Source organism: Dunckerocampus dactyliophorus, chromosome 3 (assembly GCF_027744805.1).
Source record: "Dunckerocampus dactyliophorus isolate RoL2022-P2 chromosome 3, RoL_Ddac_1.1, whole genome shotgun sequence".
Taxonomy (NCBI): Eukaryota; Metazoa; Chordata; class Actinopteri; order Syngnathiformes; family Syngnathidae; genus Dunckerocampus; species Dunckerocampus dactyliophorus.
In genome coordinates, this window is record NC_072821.1 from 22,263,344 (window position 1) to 22,283,625 (window position 20,282).

Consider the following 20,282-nt stretch of genomic DNA (forward strand, 5'->3'; position numbering starts at 1 on the left):
GCATTGCCACATGGGACGTCAATAAACCGCGAAGAAAAAATCGTCACCAACAATCATCAGCTGTAGTTTCAAGTGACACTGGTGTGTAAAAAAAAAATGAAATCCACGTCCGGCGTTCCACTCATGCATGGTGCGCATCTGCGTAACACCAAAGCGTCGACTCCACGCACGCTCCGTTGTCACCAACTCGTCGACGCGGTGTGTCGCTTTAAAAATCCGGAAACCACAAGGCCGAAAGATTTATCAAAGTTATCAAGAAAATGTCCTGCCAAGGGCACCTTGCCCTGCACTGACGCACGGAGCCCCTGGAAGAAAAGCAGTGCACTCTCACGTTGGCGCGCACACAAGCACTCTGCTCGCTCACCTCTCTCATCTTTGCCACAGCACTTCCACACTCTTTGGAGAGCTCTGCAGAATGGTAAGTTTTTTGCTCCCCTCTACCGCCTCACCGTGTTTTCACTTGCATGCTGAGCTTCTTTTGACACTTTTGACTTGAATTTGTCACTTTAATGTTGGAAAGTGCTGATGTGTTTTTTTTTTGTCTTCGGTGGTGCTGGACTGCAAGCTGCGGATGCACATTCATTCCAACTTGACTTTTCTGCACATTTGGACACCGATTTGAGCTTTATTGTCTTTTGTTTACATGCAAAGCTTGTATTGCTGCTTAATTTTGTTCGATCATCCCCACAAAGAAGCAATCACTTGATTTTCGTCCATTAATTGTTTGTAACAATTCTATTTGCTCCCGCACACTCGTGTAGTAATTCGGAGCCCCAGGTCAGCCGCCCATTGTAACGCCGGTGATCTTGCATGCTTGCTCGGGAGACTGAAGCCGCAGAGCCCCGCAGCAGCTTGTCTATTGCCCATAAAAAATCTTGGATGTGTGAGGCTGAATGACATTTGGGGGAAATGGGCCGTAAAATTAAAGAATCCTGCAGAAGGGGAGAAGAGGGGTATAGCAAAGCAACCCCCTCCCACTAACACGCACACACAGAAACCGAAGCCTGTGAGCTGTGAGTGGAGAATGGATCCCCAAAACGTTGCAGAAAGGCACCTTTTCCACACCAAAACGCAGCTGCACGTTTTCTACACTTGTGACACTTCTGTGGTGCTCATCACACGCTTCCATGTTCCAGGACGACCAAAGAGACATGGCCAAGCAACCACCGGCCGCCTGCGTCCCGGGCGACGCTGGGGGACTTAAGGCCGACAACACACCCCCTCAGCCGACCGCTCCTCCCCACCACCCGGCGCCTCCGTGCAACGACAGCCAAACTTTTTGTCCCACGGAAAATAAACCCGGAGAACCGGACACAAATAAAGCGTATGGGACGTTCAAAAACGCCGCGCCGGCTGTCCCCGCGTCGGTTGCAGCTAATTCGGCCTTTCGTAAGGATTCCACGGTTTCGAGCCGCGGGGATGCCACGCAGCACACGGAGCAGAACAACACCGCAGCCAACTGGACCGCTATGAGCCAGACCACCGTCATACTGGGGACAGATGGAAACATGACTGTCCAAGCCGGCACCGTTAACCCGGTAAGTCTGACAAATGAACCGCTTGGCTACGTCCACGCGCTCATCCTTTTCGTCCTTGTTTTCAAAAGTGACTGATTTGAAAAGAGACTGTGGTCTTTCAGTCCCTCACAACTTTTAATTGAAGAATGAACTGACATATTTGATGTAGTCGATGCTTTGTGCCGATAGAACACGTTTTGTCCTTATCATATATTGAATCTATGTGATACTGCACATACCATGCATGACCATGTGACAACCGGGGGTAAAATAATGTGCTGATGTCGACCTAACAAAGCCATTTTAAAGAGCCCTGCTATTTCGTGAAGTCGGATCACTTCAAATGTGTTTGAATCCAAGTGCGAACTGTGTCACTTAAAAGTGTGCCCACTCCCACTGAAGTTTTACAGGTTTCTTATAGTGCATTTTCAATGAAAGTTGGAGTTTTTTGTACCAAATTATGTCTCACGACGTCAGATGTGCTCATTCATTCATAAAATTCCCTTCTCAAAATTGTCCCAATGGGATTTTTCTCCTTTAGTGAGTCAGATTTCCAAAAATAATCTCGACGTTTTTCTCCTCTCAGGCTGACGATGACGAGGAAGGGGATGAGAATAAGGCCAGGGGAAACTGGTCCAATAAACTGGATTTTATTCTGTCCATGGTGGGCTATGCTGTGGGACTGGGAAACGTGTGGAGATTTCCTTATCTTGCCTTCCAGAACGGTGGAGGTAAGAGAGACGTGGCTTTCACATAGTTTTATTTATAGCAGCATATGAATGCTTGGGACTATTTCATATGGGCCTTTAACTACCAGAAAAATATAAATATGCATTTAAAAAATCACACAGTAATTATTATTCTAGCCAAATCTATTTGATTTCATTTATTTAAAAAAGAATGGAAAGACATTCTCCCTTTTTAAAAATGTAAAATATTAATTTAAAAAAACACTCTTCCCTATCTTCGTGTGCCTTTCCTTGCAGGTGCATTTTTGATCCCCTACCTGACAATGTTGGGCATTGCCGGCATCCCAATCTTTTTACTGGAAGTGTCCCTGGGCCAGTTTGCCAGCCAGGGCCCGGTGTCGGTGTGGAAGTGCATCCCAGCACTGCAAGGTACATGCACCGCAGCAACCAACTGGAACAACATTCAACACCCACCAGTCTCTACTTTCCTTAAGAGTAATTGATATATTTCGTGTCGTTTATTTATTTTAGGTTGCGGGATTGCCATGTTGATAGTATCTGTCTTGATAGCCATATACTATAATATTATTATGTGCTGGACACTGTACTACCTGTTCGCTTCGTTGAAGGGCTCACTGCCATGGGCTAACTGTAGGAATGCGTGGAACACCGGGGAATGTAAGGACAAAGAAATGCTGCTCTTAGGTGAGACACACACACACACTCACACACACACACACACTGAACGATGCGCAATGCGTCACCACTCTCCTGCAGGATAACAAAACCTGACCTGCGGTATATGCGCCGTTCATGGCCTGTAGTTTAAATAAGGTGTACATTTTTTTACACTGTACACACAGTTTTCGATGTGAATCTACACTATTCATATTCTTATTTGACCCTTTGCCACATTATCACGTTTTCTACTTTGAAATTGCAGTTTGGTCCTTAATAATGTAATTATTCTACCAACCCCATGTTTTAAATCCAATTTTGCCTGCAGGAAAACCCGAAGGCAGGTGTTTGGCGACATTCTGCATCGAACGTGTATCGAAATTCAACGAATTTCTCGTGATATTTGCCTTTTGGTATTGTGTAAATTCAGCAGAAAAAACTGCTTGCTTGACATATTTACTGTACTGACGGAGCTGCTGCAGCGGTGCGGTATGCGCAGCAGTGACTCCAGCTGGTTACTGGAAGAACTACAGCTCATACAATTGGATGCAAATCTAATATCCCATTCGCCTTTGTCTTTCTAATGTGAAATGATCACGAGAATATCGTGCAACAGTTAATTCATCAGTTCACTTCAGATTAAGAAGCCAATTAAAAGCCTCAGGAAGTTTCTGCAGTTAATTTTAGTTGAGTTTTTTCACATTGTACTGAATTTGGGTTTTATTAGCTGCAAGCTTCAATTATATATATAAAAAATATTCCGAAATTCACAAATACATTCTTGAAATATTTCACTGTGTGTGGATTAGTGTAGCCACCAGACTACCAGGCATTATCTTGCCTTTCTTCCCAAGATATCTTCATGTCATATCTTCATGCGTCTCCACCTCATTGCTGTTGTGATAACCTGAGCACGCGCTAACAAGTGTCCCAACAGATGATGCTATTTTTCTCTTGAAACAGACTCCTGCGTCGTGTGGAAAGAAAACACCACTTCCATCAAGAACTCCACTTTTTGTCTTTCTGCTGAAGCTGCTGGAAATCTCAAGAACCTGTTAAACATGGCTACGGAAGATGAAAATACCTACGTCAGTCCCAGTGAAGAGTACTTCAAGTGAGTGCGGCTTCTGACTAGTGAGGGGGAAAAGGAAACTTTGCCACTTACTCTGTGTTTTTGGTAGGTTTTCATTTTAACACACATTGCTGTTGACTCTCTCCTGCAGGTACAATGTACTGCACATATCTAAAGGCATTGAATATCCAGGAGACATTCGTTGGCCTCTGGCAGGCTGTCTGTTTCTGGCCTGGGTGATCGTCTACTGCTCGTTGGCCAAGGGAATTAAGTCATCAGGGAAGGTAAAAACACCTGAAAACTAAAATGGCTCCATGTGTTTTCTTGCTGCGCTTATCAGTAAATAAACATGGCATGCATTCTTCAGTAATATAGCAGCTGTCATGTCACGTGTTTCTTCATAGAAACTGTTCTGAATGGAATGTTTCACAACCCAACATATAGAGCCCACATCTGAATTTAGTTTATTTATTAATTTAGTCATTTGGGGGGGAAAAAAAGCTCAAAATGCTGTAATTTTGTGAGGACTGACAGGTATGGTAATTCAGCCAAAAATTGTGGTAATAGTCCTATATTATATAAAATATCATTGCACTGTATTGTTGGGGTAAATCATTAATATAAATGATTAAAAAAAAACAGAAAATATACTAATATAACATAGATAAATTATTATTATCTAATTTTAAATAATTAAAATATGTGAATTTCCAAGATTTTTGTGACTTCCCTATTCAGGATTAAGGTAGTTATACAGTACTGTACAGCAGTACCGGTACCAGGCCGTGGGTCATTTGGTACAGGGTCGCACAGAAAGAAAAATAATTTCCATTATTTCATTTTTTTATGTTTTATTTTGAAAAGTGGCCGGATTCTCTCTGTTTCATCCGTCTGAATTGACGCATGTCCATTGTTGTGCTAACTTTATCTCATGCCGCACAGATAGACTACTACTGTATTTTTACCATTTTTCTTTCACCTCATATTTGGTCTCAAATGCTGATACTATGTGGGAATGCATAAAGGTAAGTTTTGATGACTTATTGAGTGCTAATGTGCACATTTGTCTCAAGTTAATTCATGCTAGCGCACTGCTTTTACCAGACACGTCATCACGTCAAACAGCGATGTAATAATCTCTCTGGAAAAACTTAAGAACTTGAACTGGTGGATGGTGGGTCGGCATTCATTTTGTACTTTTAATTTGATGTTATTCATGTCTTAGTTTTACACAATACATAATAAATAAGATAAATTAGATCGCTATAATGTACGAACCACCCCGCACCCCCCGGTCCGCGGGAGATTTGTGGGAACACAAGACGGTCCGTGGGTCAAAAAAGGTTGGGGACCACTGCTGTACAGTATTTAGGCCTTTGACCGCTTCATAATCGTGTAGCATAGTGCCCTCTAGTGGGGAGAGTAATTACATGCACCCTACAGTGACCTGAATTGGGCAGGGTGTCCACATTTTTTCCACTTTTTGTCAAAAAAGGCCACGCATATATTTTGCCTTTTGCCTTTTCTCTTTACATTGTGCCTTTTTACTCTGTTTTTTCCTCATTAATTTAATTTAGTTTCTTAATGTGCCGTGGACCAGTAAAACACGGAAATGGCCCTGTGGCCGCACTCCGGGCATCCTTGGAACTGAATAATTGGGTCCTCTGAAAACTCAAACCATTAAAAACTCTCAAAATACAACAATCAAAGTCAAAATGTCAGTATGAGAAACATGTTTAAGACACATTTTTAGCTTAATACACATGTTGCTTCTATCCCTACATGTACTAGTAAATATAAACATTACAAATGACTCTTGAAGGGAAAAAAATGCATCATTTAGTTTTGCTGCAGTCATCATGGTTTTTCATTTATAATTTTTCTTTTGACAGGTGGTGTATTTTACAGCCACCTTTCCCTACGTGGTACTGGTGATCCTGTTGATTAGAGGGGTGACCCTCCCTGGGGCAGCTGATGGTATTCTCTACTTCATCACACCAAAGTGGGAGAAACTCATGGATGGAAAGGTGCTTGATGCTTGAAGTAAAAAGAAGTATTTAAAATGCTGCTTTTTTTTAAGTGTAAAAAGATGATGCGTCACACTCCCTAACCTGGGGTTTCTCCTTCATTAGGTGTGGAAAGACGCAGCCACTCAAATCTTTTTCTCTTTGTCGGCTGCTTGGGGAGGCCTCATCACGCTCTCCTCCTACAATAAGTTCCACAATAACTGCTACAGGTAAACACACAAAAGGTAAACCATGCTTCTGGCAAATGAATTCAAAGTGTCATCATATGGCGATGAATCGTAAAACTGCTCACTGATACTTTTTCCAATATGTTTTTAAGATGGTTGCAGCTTATTTCCTGATGTAAACACAATTTGGATATGGTTTGAACTGCATGTTGTAAGGAACACGCATATGATACTTTGTTCAAGACACTATGACGTATGAGAGAGAAGATTGTGTTTTTTTTTAAATAAAGATGATTATTACAGAATAAAGAAAAACTACAAAAATGGAACATTTTTTACCAAATCACATTGCACTTAGTACATGTACATGCATGCCCTTTACTTAGGACATGTAGTATGTTTTTTAGCAGAGGTGGGAGCAAGTCAGTGTTTTGCCTCTCAAGTCTCAAGTAATGATGTGCAAGTCCAAGTCAGATCTCCAATGTAATAGGCTTGAAATTTTTGAGTCATAAGCACTGTTAGTGTCTCCCAAATAAAATGCCATTTTAACAATGTAACAGTCTATTCAATTTGACAAATACACTTAATGCATTTTGAATTATTCTGTTTTTTGAAGAAAATATGACCGGTGTGACATAATAACAATCACGTTAGTGGAATACTTTGAATGGGGGCACATTTTACTCAACACATTCACTGAAAATCTCAAGCACTTTCAAGCTATCAGACTAATGTCAGAGTCAAGTCCTGAGTCATTGATGTCAAAGTCCAAGTCGAGTTGCGAGTGTTTGATGATATCGTCAAATCGAGTCCAGAGTCATCAAAATTCTCGAGTTCACACCTCTGGTTTTTAGATGTTTATTGTAAAAACCTACCATAAGTATTCATGGCTGTACTTCGGGAAAGCAGAAATAACTCCAAATGAATCGATCTCTTCTATCTTCCCCTGCAGGGACACTATCATTGTCACGTGTACAAACAGCGCCACCAGTATATTTGCTGGCTTTGTCATCTTTTCTGTCATTGGTTTCATGGCAAACGAGTTGAATGTGCCAATTGACAAAGTGGCAGATGAAGGTAGGGAATCAAGCCTGCTGCAGACCAGTTCTGCTACCTTAAACATGCCTGGACAATAATCACTCCATGTGCATGTGTGTGTGTGTTTGTGTGTGTGTGTGTGTGTGTGTTTGTGTGTCTTAGGCCCAGGCATAGCTTTTGTGGTGTATCCAGAGGCTCTGACCAGACTTCCCTTGTCTCCCTTCTGGGCTATCATCTTCTTTCTCATGCTTCTCACTCTCGGCCTGGATACCATGGTAACCATTACCTTTTCTGTGAGTTTATTTTTATGCATGTGTTCAAAGTGTTCATAAGATGGAAGAGGTTAGGATGACCCAAGGTAAGCATAGATTTTGAGTTTTGAAAGAGACTTCTCATATGTCACGGCGCATCTTGCACTACGAGTAAGTATGACTGTGAAGTGTAACCTTTAATGGCACCATGCAGGGTCAAGCCTGGGTGCTCAGTGCCCAATCGGTACGTCAGGAAAATCATTTAACTCAAACTAAACATTGTTCCCAATAAATCTGGTATGAAACAGCAAGATATTTTAAAGAAGAATGAATAGTAGAATAATGTATGCTGTGTTCAGACACACTTAATTTTTTTTTTTTTTTGCCTCCGTTACGTTGGTGGTTGAGTGGTAGGAGGAGGATGGAGCAGGGACATGAACATTTCCGTGGTGTCTGTTGGGCAGTGCAAGGGGCAGCCAATGACAGTGTGAAACAATATGAAAGTGAAACAATTCCCCTGAATCCACTACTGTACCGATGGTACAGTCGTCCCGCGCCACTGGGCGCTTTGAATTTCGCAGTTTCACTCTCATCACAGTTTTTAAAATATATTACCGGTAGTCAATTATGCCTTTTCATGGTTGAATACGGCTTCCTAGTCAAAAAATGTGCCTATTTAAGCAAAAGTTACATATTTTTTGCCTAAATTAAGCATTTTCAAGCATAAAAATGGCTAAATGAACCAAAAATACTATTAATATGTAGTATTCAACACTGGTCACAAGGTGTCAGTAATGTTACTGTAATGTTCGGTGAGACATACAAGCACTAGACTTGATCGCCGGAACAAGAGGCTTTTATTTCAGGTTTGAATTATCTAAAAAAAAGGCACTATTGCGGCCTCCTTTTTTCCTTTGCCGCTGAGACAGTCGGAATGGGTCCTACGTGCTTGATGACACGCTTAACTGAGACACTGAACACAATACCTTGGTGTGGTGGGTTTATTATAATAAGTAGCTTCGATAGTGATCAAACCAAACCGGGATGGCAAACATACTTTGCATGTGAGAATGATGGGGCAGATAGCATGCAGCAGTGTAAGGAAACGTAAGAAAACATAACAGAACCCTTAACCAAAATTACAGATTCCCAGCCTTTCCTCTCTCCTCCTTCCCGGCACAAGCAAGTGTGCGCCATTTATGGCTTCTGTGTCCGCAAGTGTACACGGCCATGTGCCCATGTAACCACGTGCTTCTACACCCGTGCACACTAAATACAGTGCTTCTCGCCAAACTCGTAACCTGTCTCCTACAGGCAAAAACATCCCTAATAAAAACCGGGGCTACTGTTGCAGCCGTTACCCATACAAACATGATCCTTAACTCTGAACCCCCAATGTCACTTTGGTTTATTTACTCTTATTATATCTTACTATATTGGGTAATAGCAAATAAATAAATGTAAATGTGACTATGGGGGTGTTATTTCATGTTTAGAGGGGTCTAATAATGTTACAAACTGTGTTTAGAAGGTCATAAACGTGTTTTCTAAGCTCTAACCACTTCCATTTATAAATAAGGTATCCTGGTATCCTGGTTGGGTCTGGAACAATTAACTGTGATAAATGAGGGATTACTGTACTCTTAAGAGACGGTTAAGCAAGACACCATCCGACCTAGAAACCTGGACAGACATGCCTGAAACTCTGAGAAGTAACCACAATGCCCTTAGTTGCCAATGGTTGATTTGGACACAACATTGCAGACATGGACGCTGTTTGTCTGACTGCAAACCCTCAATCAGAAGGGACATTGAAGAGACACTGATGGCACGGCCAACATACAGTATACTGTATGTGGCGACTCACGAGACAGGGTCTGTCCCTCCAAAATGAATGCAGTTCTCTAAGGTAATCTTCTGAGATAGAGGACAATACATGTAGAGGACCATAGCTGATAAAATCACATGTCAGGGTCGTATGACTAATAGCCCTCGCAGAATTGTCCAAGCTATCTGTGTATCTTCAGTCTGACACTTGAGAGCCTACCTCATGTTCCCAAAAGTCTTTGGCTGAAGATGTCATTGACATGATGCTCCTGCAGGCGGAGGAGTAATAATGAGCAAGAAGGCGGAAGGGACTGATGTCTTGATGACATTGGGAGATATAACCTATCCAGGGGTCATCAAGCATCATGGACATGTGACTGTGCTGTACTTCACATACGCATGCATGAGATAGACATCCAGCCCCTGGTGGTCAGGAGGAATGGAAGAGAGAGAGCTATGGACTTTGCATGCCACTGCAGAGAGAGCAGACAGCAACACACACTGCTGTTCTTTGCTTTCCTGCTGAATGTTAGGCTAGTCTTGCCTCTTGCCGTCTCGCTACAAAGTTATGCACAATCAGTGAATGCATCTAAGGGTGAAAACAGTCAATGTTTCAATTCGCACTAATCCCAAAGTTTTGCAACACGGCTCTTTTCATCACTAATGACAATCCCACTCACTTTTATTTGCTCCACTCGGCTGAAGCAGTGCTACACACATTGACCTAATTAACATAATTAGCCATTCATGCAGCCCTTTGGGACTGATTTTGGATGAAGTGCTTTGCAACTCTCAGGTAGCAGAAGGGGGTCTGTGTGATTGGAGTGAAGGAAACTAAATTGACCGTAGGATAAAACTTTAGCTATACTGTTAAACATGTTTCCGATTTTCACATTTACAAAGTGAAAGAGGAATAGGGAAATGGTGAGCTACATTATTTTAGGTTCCTATTATGCAGAAATAGGGCAGGTTACATTGTGCAGGTGTACCTAATGAAGTGTCCGGCGATTGGAGGCCATACTACGTACATTGCTTAGTTGTACAGTATTTTAGAGAGACAACACTCGTGTTCATCCCATGTTTTTAAAGTTCAGAGCACCCACAATCCTGAGAAAATGTCTCTAGATAAAACACTGCCACCTTCACATGTTGGGGCAAGAAGCAACAAAGACACGGCAGCACACAAACCAACAGACTAAATTATCATGTTACTTTGTTTCAGCAGTGGCGGCTCGAAGGAAGCCAGGAAAGCATTCTGACTGTAATCGACTTGGGATGTTGACAGGAAATTAGTTTTGGGAGCTCAGGCTCAGAACGACGAGAGGAGGCGGATAGATTGGTGCCTCATGGTTCTTTTTTTAGTGCACACACGCACGCACACACACACGCACACACACACACACACACACACACACATAAAGCCATCTCTGTCATTTGCCTGTTTGTATATTCATCCTATTTGCTCCTTAGGGTCCCAAGCCTGTATTTATCCATCTTGTGGTATTTACTAATCTCTTGACAGCCTCCACCTGTCAGGTCTCTCTATTGCAACCTGAATCATTCAAACTGATTAATTTTTCAATCTGTTCATACTCCGGATTGGAATATATTTTTAGTTCATTTAGCAAATACATGGGGATATGTTGAACTGTAAGAATCCACATCTTTTTTCCTCCCTTTCTCAGTTTGCAACCATCGAGACCATTGTGACCTCGGTATCGGATGAATTCCCCAAATACTTGAGGACGCACAAGCCACTCTTCACCCTGGTCTGCTGCTTGGCCTTCTTCATATTGGGATTCCCCATGATCACAGAGGTATGACGCTTCTCCCACGACTGGCCCACTGAGTATGACAACAGTGGCTGATTATAATCCTGTCATTTCTTCTGATTGTCTTTGTGTACTGTATGTGATAGAGTGGCATGTACATGCTACAGTTGGTGGACACTTATGCAGCCTCCTACTCTTTGGTCATTATTGCCATTTTCGAGCTGGTGGGGATTTCTTACCTCTACGGTGAGTAAAGGAGCTCTTGTTCTATCACATCTTTGACATGACAAACTTATAATGACTAACACATTTTTTGGAGGGGAATGCATGCGTTCACGAAACTTGACTATCTGTGAGTGATGACATTATCCACTCAAGCAGGTGTATTCAATTCATGTACAGTCGTCCCTCGCCACGTCACGGTTTGAATTTTGCGGCTTCACTCTATCACAGTTTTTCAAAAATATATTCATAAATCATGCTGTTTGGTGGTTGAATACGGCCTATTTGTCAAAACATGCACAAGCTAATGTTACGTACTTTTGCTTAAATTAAGCATTTTCAAGCATAAAAATGCCTAAATGAACTAAAATACAAATTCAAAAGATGCACTCTTCTCCCCTAGGGATCACATTTATAGAAACACACATGAGCATGCATCTTATTTATGTCTTAAATGGCTTATTTACTTATATTATGTCTACTATATTGGGTAATGTGACAATAAGGGTGTTAGTTCATGTCTAGAGAGATACAGTATAATGATGTTAAAACCTTTATTTAGAAGGTCATATACAGGGTTTCTAAGCTCTAACTATGAAAATATTCCATCCTACTTTGTGGAGATTCACTTATCACGATCGGGTCTGGAACCAATAAACTGCGACAAACGAGGGATTACTGTATCATCAGAACACCAAATACACACCATATAAACCCACGTATTGGTCACTACACCTACAGTAAGAGAAGATAATATGAAGTTGTCGCTTCTTGTTGTATTTGCCCCCCCCAACAGCTACTGGTCTTCTGACAAGACCTTTCTTCAACATTTTTGTGTGTGGACTTTTTCTGTTGTTTCAAAAATTAATGGATAATCATCATCATCATTTATATATTACCTTTTTGAGACTACAGGCACTACTAGTAGTTTGTCAGAATGAGAACATGACTTTAGTGACTGTAGGAATCAAAGGGTTCATCCTTCATGTTAAACTGCACTCCCCAAGTTTTCCCTGTGGAGTATGGTATTCTAGCCTTGGCCACTAGATGTCTCTGTTGTGAAGCATTCAGATGATGCCCGACCCATCAGATAACATGTCACGTTGACATGATTATGTCATTGTGGGTGTTTGTGTCATTTGTCCGTATGTACAAATGAAGCCACCTGATCCATCATCTCTATTATACAGCGAGACAATGATGCTGTCTTTCCATGTCTGGCTAAAGCACATATTCAAACAGATAGCTTGAATTTTCCAGCAAATTGAGTGACCTTTTAAACCCGGGTCTTCTGACCTTCTCCTATTTCTACTCTTAATTCAATAATTCTTTTTTTCTTCTTATTTTCCCCTCCTATATGCAGGGCTACAAAGGTTTTGCGAGGATATTGAAATGATGATTGGTTTTCAGCCCAGCCACTTCTGGAGACTCTGCTGGGCATTTGTGACACCAACCATTCTGACGGTCTGTTACGCATCTTGCACACACGCACACACACACACACACACACACACACACACACATACACACACACACACACACACACACACAACACACACTCAACTTCAATGTTTGTAAATTTTTATTGCCTTTACTGTAAAGCTCAATTTTCAATCCACTTATTAACAGTTAATTGGTTCCACGCCTGACCGTGATAAGTGAATTTCCGCAAAGTAGGATTTTTTATTTATAAATTGAGTATTTTTGTAGTTATTAGAGCATAGAAAACCTTGTAAATACGTTTTTTAACTAAATTAGAGCTCGCCAGACATGAAATATCGCTCCTATAGTCACCTTTACAATCGTATTACACAATATAGTAGACATAATAATCAAAAATAAGATATAGACTCACACATTAGCATTGGGAGCGTTCCTAGTTTCATTGTGTACTTCCGGGACTTCTTGTGGTGGCTAATGTAACATTACTGACACCAAGTGACCACTGTAGAATATTACACAATAATTGTCATACATACTGTATTACGTGTCTTTCAATACATTTTCTGAATGTCTTACGTTTGTATTTTAGTTCATTTAGCTATTTTCATGCTGGAAAATGCTGAATTTAGGACAAAAATTCATAAACATGCATATTTTTTGACTAATAATAAGGCGTAGTCAACCATGAAACAGTGATGATTATGAGTATATTTTGTCAATCTGTGATAGAGTGAAGCAGCAAAATTATAAGCGCAATGTGACAATGGGCGAATGTAATGCTAAAATTCAAAATGACTTCTTTCGATTCCTGTTACTTCACAAAGTTGTTTCTGCAGCATAAAAATTATGTGACGTCATCATAATATTAAACTTAGTTACTCATAGGCAATTGCTTTATGATTAAGCCTTATACTGTACCATCACGTCATGCAAACATTTTTACCTGTGTATCTACATGTGTGTGTGTGTGTGTATTCTCCTGTGCACAGAGCATCTCACCATGTCAGCATTGGCCAATAGCCAGTATTTCTATTAGTAATTGTACAGGAAATATCTGTAGCACCAAAGCAGAGGTGACGTTGACAAATGGAGCTGCAGTCGGCTGGTTGGTCATCATGCAGCTCTCAAGGGATGTCCCATTTTCTTGGAGAGCTCATCAATGCAGACTAATTTATTGCTGTCTTCCTCCTATTGCCCGTTTCCTCGTCTTGCACATTCTAATCATTTTCAGCCACATGTGCTGTTCTTAGGTATTTTTTTCACACTGCCCCTTTGTTTTCTCACATTTTTGCCATCATCTATCTTTGTTTTTATATGCGGCAGTGGAGCCTGTGGCTTTGTTTGTGTAATTGAGGCATTAATTACAGAGGAATCAATCACCCTATTGTTGAGCCAACAGTACCTAACAAAGAAAACGGGTCTTTTCAGAGCCACCTCCTGTGACTTTGTGACAAGAATTATGAAATTTTCACTTTGCGTTTTAACACTTGCTCCTGTCCGACATGTAGTGTAGTTAAATGTGTATTTTGTTGATTTTTTTTTGGTCCGTGCAGGGCATTTTGATCCTGAGTCTGTACCAGTGGAAGGTGATGACCTACGAGGACTATACCTACCCCACCTGGTCCATGGTTCTGGGCTGGCTCATGGTTATCTGTTCTGTCATCTGGATACCCATCATGTTTGTCATCAAGATGTACCTCGCCCCTGGCTCCCTAATTGAGGTAATCACGAAGAGACACACACTGTTAGAGAAATCAACAGTCTCATCCCCATCAGCAGGGAAAGGCATGCTCCCAGCTGTGTATTCTTTTGGGCTTTTTTTTCTCCTTTCTTTCAATCGGACTGGGCTTTTAATTACTTTTGATTAATGGGTGTTGACTACATAATTGAATATTTTGTCATAACGTCTTTGTTCCCTCAGTAGCTGTGACAGCAGCCCCAATCAGCAGCCTGTCCTCCCATTTATAGTTGCCTGATTGATTGCTTTTTTGCTATACATTAAAAGTAAGATACTGTAGTTCCTTCAACAGGCATTTAATTGTCATTAGACATACAGTAGCTATTATCTTGTTGTATGCCATGTTTAGTTTAGAACCTGCATCTGGCTTGTGGTGCTCAAAACAATTCCATTTCTCTCGAAAATTAGTGAAATTATTCCAGCTTCACGCTGTTACCGTCATAAAACTTATCATTGTAAAACAGGCAATGTTTTAATTAGATTGTAATTGTTGTTTTATTGATTAGCCAGATTGTACTGAGCAGCCCAAACAGATGTGCATGTAAAAAGAGCAACTGCATGGCTATTTTGCACAACAGACCAAGCAGCTCTCTGCTGTGTTTCTAAATTCATTGAGGGTGGGGTTCGTGAGTTGCAACAGTGTTCACGATAAGTAAATTTCTGCTTCTACTTCTAAATTGAATATTATTGAAGAAAACCTGTTTACGACCTTCTAAAATACATTTTTAACGCTGTTAGAGCCCTCTAGACATGAAATAACACCACCAACCACTCTTAGAAGACATTTCACCTCTTACCCGAGCAGGCTTCAGCAGTTCATGTTCATGATTGGATGGGACAATTCTAGTAGTCAGACTAGCTCGAGTAGGCAGATTAGAGCTGTCCTCTCTAGTAGAACTGTCCTATCTAGTAATCAGATTAACTCTGGTAGTCAGACGAGAGTTGTCCTGTCTAGTTGTAAGCCTAAACTGATGAAACCTGTTCGGATAAGAGGGGAAATGTCTTGTAAGACAACCTGAACAGGTCAGGTCATGCTAGATAGAACAGCTAGAGCTGTCAGTCACAGTCACAGAATAGTCACAGCACTCTAGGGGCATTGACTCAATCGCGACTGGATTGTTCAGGTTCTCTTAGAAGACTTTCACCTCTTATCCGAGCAGGCTTCGTCAGTTCTTGTTCTTAACTAGATAGGGCAGCTCTAGGAGTCAGGCTAGACTGACTAGCTAGCTCTAGCTCTACAAAAAGCTAAAAAAAACCCAAAAAACACACAGCCCACTTCTTTTAAATGTTCATTGAGCTGAAGTCTCCCAAGATTTGCCATAGTCACAGCCACATTTCTGTGTGACTTTGAGTGATATTTGAATTGGTTTTTGTGGGGGTTTTGTGGGTTGTGGGGGAATTTGAATTGGTTTCCATATTGTGAGGCCATGTCAAGAAATGTGTGGTCATAGATGAAACCATACAAACTGCTCTCATATCAGATTAATTGGGACAGAATTTTCACAAACTCTGAACGCTTAAGTGAGACGGAATGATGCAGCAACCCATCCCCTGCTCCGCCTTCTGTTCCTGCAGCGTTTGAAGCTGGTCTGCTCTCCTCAGCCAGACTGGGGTCCCTTCCTCATGAAGCATCGCGGAGAACGCTACAAGAACATGATCGACCCATTGGGAACCAGCTCCCTTGGCCTCAAACTGCCTCGTAAGGATTTACAGCTTGGTTCCTACCAGTAACAGCGGCCCTGGGAGCTCCACACCCAACAGCTCTAACCCCTGGTGGGTGGGAACACCAGGAGAGGACCACATGGCCTCTTTGAGACGACCTTTCATTTTCCATCTGCCTCCTTTATTCCACTATGTGCTTCACCACCATGTTCCTGTGTCTTCCTCCAAAGTGTGAATTTGGGAATATTTTTCCTTTAGTCCTCTTCCCTACTTGCTGTTCTCTCAGGAGGGAGGGGCTGCTGCTGCTTTGTGCTCAATTAACAGTCTACCATTGCCTCCCACACATGACCATTGAATACACCACCACCTTTCCGTGGTACTCTGATTCCTTGTGACAAATGGTGTCATAAAAGGAGAGCTCAGTGTGAACTTGCAATATTAGACTTACCTTAGCTGCTCCCTATGGAGTCATATGTGTATGTGGCTGTGTGTGTGTGTGCGCGCGCGCGCTTGTGTGCGTTACTGTATTTGTGTGTTTAAAAATAATGAATAGCCAGAAGAGGAAAACAAAAAAGTCGACTGACAGAGAAACAAAGGTTGAACAAGCTTGAAAGGATTCTTGTTCTGTTTCATCCCCCATACATGTTCATATATCGGCAGCACAAGGAAAGCCTGTCTCTTAAAATAATTAAAAAAAACAACAGTATACATTGTTGTATAGGTAGTGTCTAACTGCTCCTGCTCCCTGACAAATAATCATATGACATGAAGATTAGAAATGAGGAATCTGCCTCCTAGCTCCCTGTAGAGCAGTGAATGCACCATGATCACCACCTCCACGAGATACTCTGGCCTTGGATGACTCATGGAGGCTTGGGTCTGTTTTTGTCTCTGAACCCGAGGGCATATTTGTGATATCCCTGATTTTTCTCAATTACATCATCTAGTATTTGTCTTACGGCATAATGTAGGTCATGCCAATTGCATGGAAGCACTAAAGTAGTCTAATCTGTCCTTTAGTTCATGATAAAGAAGCCATTTAACCTTTTTAAATCTCTTCAGACTCAGCCTGGTAGTCACACTGTGCATATATTTTAGATCGTGTATTTACCGCAGTATTATATGTGTTGTGAAGATTCACAATGTGCACTGCATTAGTAACATAACAGACAAAAATATGCACACACATGAATATACGTATCTGTAGCTTTTAGCAAGAGGAGAGAGCGAGCACGACAGATCGAATGTGTGCGTGTTGTGCGTGTAGATGTACAAAGTGTAGATTTCGTGTGTTGTCACGTCCCCACAATGTCAGGAGCGGCTGTTGCAACATGTGACTAGGTGGCGATAAGACGAGGGAAAGGCTTCTCGCATCACCGATGTGTTTTTGTCTTTGTTGTGTGAGAAAGCTCTGGAGACTTTGCCATTTCAGACGAATGCCTCTTGCTTCTCTGTGTCCTGGGTCTCAGGTATACACAATTCCATCAAACGACTCCGCTAGATGTGACAATGACAGCATTCAGTGACCATGTTGGGGCAAATTACTTTTAAAAGGTAATTAGTCATTGCAACGGATGTAATTACCAAGGAAACTAATTATTGTGTTACTTTTTTTTTTTTTTTAAACCCGAGGCGTCTGTTGTTGAGTGATGTGTTATGAGATTAGCTAGGCTGCGCTCATTACTTGCAATTCTGTACCAAAACGCAAGGGGGCAGTGTTTTAGTGTGCGCAAGCACAACTACTGTAGCTATTAGTTTCCTGTGTAGTAGTAGTGAACAATAGCAGTTGACGCCACATCCAGATTGTTGATTATAGACATCAGTGCATAATAACATGGCACAATTCACTGTAGGTAACATTTTTAACGTTCAGTGCAGGCTTTCAATGACAGTCTGTTTGCCGTGTTTGTATGATGATCCACCCGGATCTGCCAAATGACTGCAGTTCCTTGTTTCTTGGCACAAATTAGCAGCGGTGAAGAGTGTGTATGTGTTGTGCCACCGTAGCAGGTAGGCGCACACGTCCGTCTCCCTCGTCACATTTTTTTATAGAGCACAATTCGAACCAAGGCAACATGACGGGATACGTTCTTTTAAATTGCAGTAAAAGCACTTTGAAGCTTTTATGCTCAGTACAGTTGGACACACATTTCCACACTGACACAAAGTTGTGATGGGCTTTTTCATCCAAAATGCCTTTAACACTGGAGGTGTTTGTTTTTCAGCTGTGCTTTAAGGCTTCAGTGAACTCTGGTGGAATGCAATAAGAGTTACTCAGAGATGTGGAAGTCTCCCTGATTCTCTAAGCCATGTATGTCTGCTCTGCCAACACAGAACAAATGGGATTCAAGAGGTTGAGAAAGCAAAACAATGCCCACATTTGGCAGTCACACGTGACATTCCTGTTGGTAAATAGCTTGCTTGCTCCAGAGTGTTGCTTTATTGAGCTGCTGTGTATTTAGCTTGATTCATTCAAACGTGATGATGTGTGTATGCTTGCGCGTGCGTGTTTGCCTTAGTGTTGTAGTTTTACTGAACTCAACTATCAATCAGATGTTTGCAGGGGCCATCTTGGGGAGCCCCCTTTCACACAATACCAGAAGGCCTGAAGCTCTAAGATGATAGAACAAGTTTAGAAAGCATCGACCCACTGGTGAAAGGATCATGTGTTGGACGTATCGGACTGTGCGCTCTTAGCAAACTTGAAAAGCCCTGTGTGCCCCGAGGTGCATTATACAACGGGGGAAAGGGCCATATATTATATTATTAGCTAATGTTTTTGTGTCTTTGTGTTTCATGCCCTCACCCCTGCTTTTGTTTCGAGGGGAAAAAAAGTGCTAAATCCTCATAGCTTCATGAGCTATGACAATAAGCTTGCATGTGCACTTTGTGTTGCTCTACTCAATGTTCATGTGTAGTAACGCTCTTGTCCTTTCTCAATCAGTGCGTATATGTCAGTGCATGTTTAGTAAGCGTTCGGGTCGACATGTTGGGGTGTTACTGTTATCAGAGGATTTACAAACAAAATTTGCTAAATAAGAAATGATCTAACGAATGACTTATTTTGCCTGCAAGTCAACTTTGGGCACGAACCAAAGAAAAAAACTAGAATTGTAAAGAGGAAATAAAGAGAAGAAAAAAAGGAACATGGGACCTGCCAATAGGAGGTTTAGCTACTGCCATTCATGTCCCATGCAGTATATCTTGGTGTTTGCCAATACGTTACAAAACATCTTCAGGTAACCATTGGCCTTATAGATGTCTTCTAATGGTAGAATATTCTATGTATTTCACATATTTCTCCACGGAAAAGCTTACTGTCTGTCACGAGATATCCGTATTCTTATTGTATGTCGGTTGTGTCATTTTGGCACTTTGCTGTGTGACCTATGACTGCATAGGTTAAATTTCTAATTACTTGAGTAATGTCATACATTTGTGTGTTCTCTGTGAGGCACAGCTGCCTATGGACATAGATATGTGCCTCCAACATGATATCATTTGATTTGAAAATATAGAGTAGATATATATATATATAGAAAGAGAATTGGTGTAAGATATAAAAGAATATAGGAATATAATATATACATATATGTGAAATGCATTTATTTTAATCTGTCATCAATCTTTGAGGCCCTACCTCCAATTTTGTATTTATGTATAGAAATGCAATTGGATAATAGTATCTTTGCCAATAATATATCGCTATTATACTATGAAAATGTATACCCTATTATCAATAAATAAATGTTATTGTTTTCATTCTTGTCTATGGGTTCCTTCTCGATACAGACAGGCTTCTCGATACAGGTACACAGGTGGTCCTCCGGTTACGTACGACTTCAGTTCCTACACTGTATTGTTCAGTTTTGGTGTAACTCGAATATTATATGTGAAATTATATCAAAATTAACTCCAAAGTCACTCACACAACACACAACATAAAGCGCCAAATACAAGAATTAAACCAAAAGAAAGCACTAGCAACTAGGGATACGCCGATCAATCGGCCACCAATCAGTATAGGCCGATTTCTGTCAAACACATGTGATTGGCATATGCCGATAAATGCCTTTCAAAGCCCCCCGGCAAACCCGATATGTTGTCTGTCACGTAGGGTTACCAACACTCAAATTGAGCCGCCGAGGGACGCTCGTTGTCCCGTACTGCCACAAGAAC

General features: G+C 41.3%; 1 protein-coding gene across 2 annotated transcripts; it reads left to right on the forward strand.

The window, feature by feature from the left end:
* Positions 1–226: 226 nt before the first annotated feature.
* slc6a5 (solute carrier family 6 member 5) lies at positions 227–19,865 on the forward strand. Of its 2 annotated transcripts, XM_054770109.1 has the most exons (16): positions 227–418; positions 1,137–1,538; positions 2,104–2,248; positions 2,504–2,635; positions 2,738–2,911; positions 3,848–3,998; positions 4,108–4,240; positions 5,849–5,983; positions 6,089–6,192; positions 7,103–7,227; positions 7,351–7,463; positions 10,952–11,083; positions 11,185–11,284; positions 12,624–12,724; positions 14,257–14,424; positions 16,017–19,865. In XM_054770109.1, exons 1-16 carry the CDS (start codon positions 416–418, stop codon positions 16,170–16,172), a joined length of 2,274 nt encoding a protein of 757 aa, XP_054626084.1. In that variant the 5' UTR covers positions 227–415; the 3' UTR covers positions 16,173–19,865. The 2 variants fall into 2 exon arrangements, with proteins under 2 accessions (XP_054626084.1, XP_054626083.1); XM_054770108.1 differs by lacking the exon at positions 227–418 and having other exon boundaries at positions 488–1,538.
* Positions 19,866–20,282: the final 417 nt, after the last annotated feature.

Excerpts from the sequence above, each read along its gene's own strand:
- slc6a5 (XM_054770108.1), top strand. The coding sequence starts at position 1,128 with ATGTTCCAGGACGACCAAAGAGACATGGCCAAGCAACCACCGGCCGCC. Across the intron at positions 6,193-7,102 it reads TTCCACAATAACTGCTACAG|GGACACTATCATTGTCACGT; the intron begins GTAAACACACAA and ends CTTCCCCTGCAG. Across the intron at positions 7,464-10,951 it reads CTCTCGGCCTGGATACCATG|TTTGCAACCATCGAGACCAT; the intron begins GTAACCATTACC and ends TCCCTTTCTCAG.